This window comes from Symphalangus syndactylus, chromosome 23 (assembly GCF_028878055.3).
Source record: "Symphalangus syndactylus isolate Jambi chromosome 23, NHGRI_mSymSyn1-v2.1_pri, whole genome shotgun sequence".
NCBI classification, from domain to species: domain Eukaryota; kingdom Metazoa; phylum Chordata; class Mammalia; order Primates; family Hylobatidae; genus Symphalangus; species Symphalangus syndactylus.
This window is the reverse complement of record NC_072445.2, coordinates 52738272-52745241: the sequence shown is the minus strand read 5'-3', so window position 1 is coordinate 52745241 and position 6970 is coordinate 52738272. Positions and strand designations below refer to the sequence as shown.

At 44.2% G+C, this 6970-nt stretch overlaps 1 protein-coding gene across 14 annotated transcripts in view; it reads left to right on the top strand.

Annotated features, from left to right (window-relative positions):
* Window positions 1–27: 27 nt before the first annotated feature.
* KDM1B (lysine demethylase 1B) overlaps window positions 28–6970 on the top strand; it is a 68679-nt gene continuing 61736 nt past the window's right edge. For 12 of the 14 annotated variants that reach the window (XM_063632232.1, XM_063632231.1, XM_063632230.1 and 9 more), the window contains exons 1-4: window positions 28–313; window positions 626–669; window positions 5140–5239; window positions 6597–6724. In XM_063632232.1, coding sequence (XP_063488302.1) covers window positions 74–313; window positions 626–669; window positions 5140–5239; window positions 6597–6724 — 512 coding nt within the window. In that variant the 5' untranslated portion in view covers window positions 28–73. Of the gene's footprint in view, window positions 314–625; window positions 670–873; window positions 1121–5139; window positions 5240–6596; window positions 6725–6970 lie in introns of those variants that run through there. The other 2 variants (XM_063632226.1, XM_055262753.2) reach the window with 2 other exon arrangements.

Sequence of the window (6970 nt, the reverse complement as noted above, 5' to 3'; positions counted from 1 at the left end):
CACTCCCGCCCCGTACCTCGTTGCACAGACTCCACCCCCTTCCCCAAGCGCCGGGGTTTGCGCAGCGGCGGAAATGGCCAGGGCGGAGCGAGCGCTGCGGCTGAAGCGAAGGCGGGGACCCTACCCATCCCTAGTCCTGTCGGCTCCTCCCACCCCGGGTCACGCCGTGACAGGGGCGGAAGCGGCGGCGGCGGCGGCCGAGAGGAGGCTGGGGCTCGCGGCGCGGCTCCAGCCGTCCTGTGCGCGCGGCGCGCGGCTCCGGAGAGGCGCCCGCAGTCCAGGGCGGCGCGCACCGCCTCGCTGGCGCTCAGAGGTGGGAGGCTCCCCACTCCGGGGGCGTGCGTGGGGGCCGTGGCGGATTTCGGGTGACAGCGTTGCACAAAGCAGCTTGGTTGGGGTGCAAGCCCTCCCTTTCCCCCTGTGCAGCGCCCCTCGCCGTGGTGGGAGGTGGGCGGGTGCCCCAGGGACGCATACCTCCTGCCCCGGATTAAAAGAGGGTGCGGGGTGGTTATCTGTCTGAAGAAGGGGGAATTCCCGGGCTAGGGTGTTGGGGCAGTGGGGTCGCCGGATTCGTCGCGATGTTGCCGGTCTCCTAACCCCCCTACAATGTTTCCTTTCTGTACAGCGGTGCCTTTTCCCCGAGACTCCCGGCACCTCTTCAGCGCAAAGGTGAGCCCCGGGGCAGTTGCTTCTCCGACTTCGAAAAGCATCCGAAAGCTTCTCGGAAAGCGAGGCGGCTGCAGCTGGCACCGGGAGTTTGGGGCTCCCTCCTGGGGACTGTCAGAGCCGCGGGAGAACCCCACGGTCCTGGAGTAGGAACTCCCTCGCTTGTTCTTCCCGGCCGATAGGGTGCGGCCAGGAGCCCGCACAGCCTTGCAGGTGTTGTAGTAATCCTCTGGCACAGCCACCACGCGTTGAGACTTGATGAGCATTGCCAGGTTGCTGGGGTAACTCTTCTGGGATTGGAGACCTGGAGGAGGGGTGGCCCGATTAGAGTAGCTGTTAGTCAACGGCCAGGCAGCTCACAGGTGAAAGAGGAAGGAAGAGGCCGACCCAGCTGTAGAAAGTTGGGGTTCAGTGATGTGGAAACCAGCCACATAGAAGTCCAGTCTTCCCTTGGGTAAGCCTGCAGGACTCCCCAGTCCACTCCATTTGGGGAATCCCCCACACCACGTATACACACATATCAAGGCTTTGACCAGTTTTGTTTTGTGTTTTTAAATCTATTTTAGTGGCAGAAAGGCGAGTGGGAGGGAAGGCTTCTTCAGCAGGTACATGAGAAAATTACCATCAATAATTAATTGCCTTGCAGGGAGAATCAACAGAAGATATCTAGGCAATTGGGGATTTAATATTGAATCGTTGAACTGCATGTTGAATATTGAATAATTCAATATTGAATTATTGTACTGGATCCTTATTCCTGAAGATTTGATTAGTGTGGGAGTAATAAGGTGCTAGTCCCGCTTATTTTAGGTGTCCCAAGGGGAAATTACTGTTTTTGTTGTCTCTGAAGAAGTTTCTAGTAGTTTGTCCGATTTTTAGAAGTTGTACTGACTCCACTATAAATTTTTATTTTAGACTGGTCCTTTTGATTCATATTTGTATGAATTCGTTGTGTTTCTTAAACATCTTTTTGAGGCTGGGCACGGTGGCTTACGCCTGTAATCCCAGCACTTTGGGAGGCCGAGGTGGGCGATCACTTGAGGTCAGGAGTACTTCAAGACCAGTCTGGCCAAGGTGGTGAAACCTAGTCTCTACTAAAAGTACAAAAATTAGCCGGACGTCGTGGCACACACCTGTAATCCCAGCTACTCGGGAGGCTGAGGCAGAAGAATTGCTTGAACCCGGGAAGTGGAGACTGTAGTGAGCCGAGATCGCACCACTGCACTCCAGCCTGAGCCACGGAGGAAGACTCCGTCTCAAAAAAAAAAAAAAAAAAAAAAAAAATCTTTTTGAATAAGCTGCTTCAGAAAAACCTAGGAATTATTATAATGAAATCTACATATTGATATATCCACTTATGTATTTACCAAAAAATCCCGCTTTTTTCTTTTATCACATTAAAAGAAAACCAAAGCCAAATTTTAAATGCTTGAATTAAAAATTAGAAATATATGTATCATGTTGAGCATGAAACCAATTGATTATGTTTAGGTGTGTTTATTAATTTGAAAAATCAAGAAGGAAAACATTTTAGTATACTAAAATTTTTTTTTTCATTTTAAGACCTAAGGAGCCAGCAAGTGGAAATATATAAATTACATCAAGTGCCAAAAGTTCTTAGAATGGATTCATATAACCCTCAATTGTATAAAGTTGAAAATATGCTACCATAAAAATCTTCAATCAGATTTAATAATGGCTTTTATAGCTCGTGTTTTCATTTCCTTGTTAACCATTTCTTGAATTCTTTGTTGCATTAAGTACATATTTTCTAGTATTCAGTTAGATTAAAATGTTTGATGAAATTTCAGGTGAAGTTTCTTTTGAAAATGCATACCTTCCCAGGTGACAGGGTCAAATGTTGCATGAACCTAGGCTGATGCATTTATGTTCCTAAACCCCACATTTGACTTCAGATATTTTTACTATAATGCTTACATATACTATACATTTACAAATACTGTATATTTATATATACTATATTTGTGGTTCATGTTATGAATAATGTCAGGTATATTTTATATATAAATTAAGAGATTTGTATATTTACATATATAATTCATATTTATATGTGTCTGAAGAGGTTTGTTAGAGTGAACAGCCTTTTAAAAATAGAGTCCAAAGAGCCTTCTTTGGGTATAACAATTATAGGTAGATAGTACTTTTTTTTTTGAGACGGAGTCTCACTCTGTCTCCCAGGCTGGGGTGCATTGGCGCGATCTCGGCTCACTGCAAGCAACACCTGCGGGGTTCACCCCATTCTCCTGCCTCAGCCTCCCGAGTAGCTGGGACTACAGGCGCCCACCATCACGCCCGGCTAATTTTTTTGTATTTTTTAGTAGGAACGGGGATTTCACCGTGTTAGCCAGAATGGTCTCGATCTCCTGACCTCGTTATCCGCCCGCTTCGGCCTCCCAAAGTGCTGGGATTACAGGCATGAGCCACCGTGCCGGCCAGTAGATAGTACTTTTAACATTATTAGCATTTTCTCCAGCAGTATCATAGATGCTGTAGAACTAAATGGCAGTTTATTTAATGGTTAAAAGAACTATAGTGCACTTCAGAATATGTAGGGAATATGTGTTCACAGCTAACATAATATTTATTGTGTCTGAGAAACTGAAGATTAAGCCAAAGGAGGCCAGGTGCGGTGGCTCACGCCTGTAATCCCAGCACTTTGGGAGGCCCAGGTGGGCGGATCACAAGGTCAGGAGATTGAGACCATCCTGGCTAACACGGTGAAACCCCCGTCCCTACTAAAAAATACAAAAAAAATTAGCTAGGCCTGTGGTGGCGGGCACCTGTAGTCCCAGCTACTCAGTAGGCTGAGGCAGGAGAATGGCGTGAACCCAGGAGGTGGAGCTTGCAGTGAGCCGAGATCACTGCCACTGCACTCCAGCCTGGGCAACAGAGCGAGACTCCTTCACAAAAAAAAAAAAAAAAAAGTCAAAGGAAAATCATCCGTAACATTGATGTCAAGATGTCTCAAAGTCAATGTAGATGGCAAAATGAGTTTTTCCATAGGATGTTAATAATCCATGAAAAATACTCTTATGAATGTTAATACAGCTCACAAATATGAAACAATAGGATTACAAGCTCCTTAAAGCTTTTCTCCAAGACTAAGATTATATATCTGGAATTTGTGTTTTATGGTTCCACTTTTCCACTTTCAAATTCTTTATCCATAGGTATGTTCTATTTATTTTTCATTTATCATTTTGTGTGTGTATGTGTAGTTAAATCCAATGGATCGAGGAAGGAGATGAATGATAATTATAGATTCTATATATTACTGAATACTTATGCTAAGCATTTTTCATTCCTTATTTAATTGAAAAAATTCTGTTAGCTCTTAATCTTTCATAGCTGCTACACATTATTTCTCTTGTAGACTTTGGTTCTTAATATTTGTTTAACCATGCTGTTATTGGACTAGTTTGGGAAATTTTTTTCCAGTAGAAGATACCAGTGCTTCTATCTAATTTAGATCTGTATATTCAGTAGTGACTAGATGGTTTTCTTGATATTTATTTGTTGAGTTGTACTAAAAAGGAATGAATGAGTTTTATTTTTTTTGAGATGGAGTCTTGCTCTGTTGCCCAGGCTGGAGTGCAGTGGCGCAATCTTGGCTCACTGCAATCTCCGCCTCCCTGGTCCAGGCGATTCTCCTGCTCCAGCCTCCTGAGTAGCTGGAATTACAGGCACGCGCCTCCACGCCTGGCTAATTTTTGTATTTTCAGTACACACAGGGTTTCACAATGTTGGTCAGACTGGCCTCGAACTCCTGACCTCATGATCCACCCGCCTGTGCCTCCCAAAGTGCTGGGATTACAAGCATGAACCACTGTGCCCGGCCATGAGTTTTCTTTTTAAAGTATAATAGATCAAAGTGCAGGAACTGCTAAGAAGACACAGTAAAATGGAGAGGAACATAGGCAAAACTAGGTGGTTTTCCTCATTAAATTTTATAAACATAGCGTGGTTTGTTTATTGATCATTCATGTGGCATGTTTCTCATTTTATATCTTTTAATGTGCATAACTACTAATAGGTAATATTTATTGAGTACTTACGATAGGCCAGTTTTGGTGCTTAAAATAGGTTATCTTGTTTAAACTTCATGCCAGTGCTATAGTAAATGCTTACGGTGCCCATTTTATGTATGAGAACACTGAGGCTTAGAGAGGTTAAGAACTTGAAAATGGTGGCTTGAGCCAGGTGGTGTGGTGATGTGCACCTGTATTCCCAACTACTTGGAGCTGAGGTGGGAGAATCGCTTGAGCCCAGGAGTTCCAGGCTAGCCTGGGCAACATGGCGAGAATGTCTCAAAAGAAAAGAAAGAAGATTGTAGCTTTGTATTCCGGCAATGTGACATACATTCTTACCTACTAAAGTGTGTAATAACTTGCTCCAGACTGTTAAAAATATTTGCAGATGCTAATATTTAATGGTCTGATTTTTCTTCTGCAGATTATTTAATGTAATGGCAACCCCACGGGGGAGGACAAAGAAAAAAGCATCTTTTGATCATTCTCCGGATAGCCTTCCTTTGAGGAGCTCCGGTAGGCAGGTAGTGTTCATTTATTCATTCAACAAGCCTTTTTTGAGCATGCAGAGTTACTGATTGGGACTGGAGAATTAGAGTTGAAAAGATTACTCCAGCCCTCAAGTTGCTTGTATTCTAGGGGAGAAATTCTCAGTACGGTCATAACACAGTGTGATAACATGATAGAATATAGAAAATAGAAGCATTATCTGGCAGAGGGAACTGTAAGTATAAAGGCGTAGAGTGTGAATCAGCATAGGATGTTCAGAGAATCATGGCTGTGTGGTTGCTTCCAGAGTGTGAGGCTGGGGCCAGGTCATGCCTGGCTTGGATGTCATTCATAGGAATTCGGACTTCAGCTTGTAATTGGTTGAGTGCTATTGGAGGGTTATGTATAGGGCTTTTTGAGTAGGGCTTTTATTCTTTTAAAAGAAAAAATTGAACAATGTAATTCTTTCTCTATAATTTTTCTAGCTTTTTATTTAAAATACTGAGAGGGGGCCGGGCACGGTGGCTCACACCTGTAATCCCAGCACTTAGGGAGTCCGAGGCCGGTGGATCACGAGGTCAGGAGATCGAGACCATTCTGGCTAACACGGTGAAACCCCGTCTCTACTAAATATGCAAAAAATTAGCCGGGTGTGGTGGCAGGCGCCTCTAGTCTCAGTACTCGGGAGGCTGAGGCAGGAGAATGGCGTGAACCTGGGAGGTGGAGCTTGCAGTGAACAGAGATGGCGCCACTGCACTCCAGCCTGGGCGACAGAGTGAGACTCCGTCTCAAAAAAAAAAAAAAAATACTGAGATGGTATAACTGCTCTAAATAAAGAAAGAAAGAAAAAATCTCAATTTGGGGAATGACTTTTTTTTTTTTTTTTTTGACTCATGTCACTTTTTTTTTTTTTTTCCAGACAATCTCCTCCGTCCCCCAGGCTGGAGTACAGTGACACAATCGTGTTTGCCACAATGCCTGGTTGATTTTTTTTTATTTTTAATAGAGACGAGGTCTTGGTGTGTTGCGCAGGCTGGTCTTGGACTCCTGAGCTTAAGTGATCCTTCCACCTCAGCCACCGAAAGTGCTGGGGATTACAGGCATGAGCCACCACACCCAGCTGACGTCACTTTTTTCTAAGAAAGACTTATATGAATTTAGTTCTTTGCTTAGACATCTGTTGTTAAAATGTTATTTCTATATCTCTAGCAAGTTAGTAAATTACTTGCACCGTGCAGTCACCAGGAAATTGCTGTATTGTCATCCCTGACCTACTGCCACAATGTTTTTGACCTTCATGTTTAGATCAGATGTGATTTCAGTAGTGAACCTTCATCCTTAGTCATTTTGCCATCATCAGTGAAATTTTAACATGAGCTGTGACTCCCTTAGGCGAAGAAGAAAGCAACAGAGACAACAGATGAAGATGAAGATGGTGGGTCAGAGAAGAAGTACAGGAAATGTGAAAAGGCAGGCTGTACGGCAACGTGTCCTGTGTGCTTTGCAAGTGCTTCTGAAAGGTCTGTTTAGATGTGTGTCTTGGCCTCCCATTTCTGCTTGTGAGAAGTTCTTTGTGGAAACATCATCCTTGAAGATAGTTTTCCTAAAGATAGATGCAGATACTATAAGTCATCTGATCTAATAATAGAGACACTGCCCAGACATTCTGTACACACCACACCCTCCTCAAGGCCCTCACTACTTATCCCTAGCCTACTGGGAGAGGCCACACCCATGTCAACTTTGCAACACAGTGTCCTCAAATC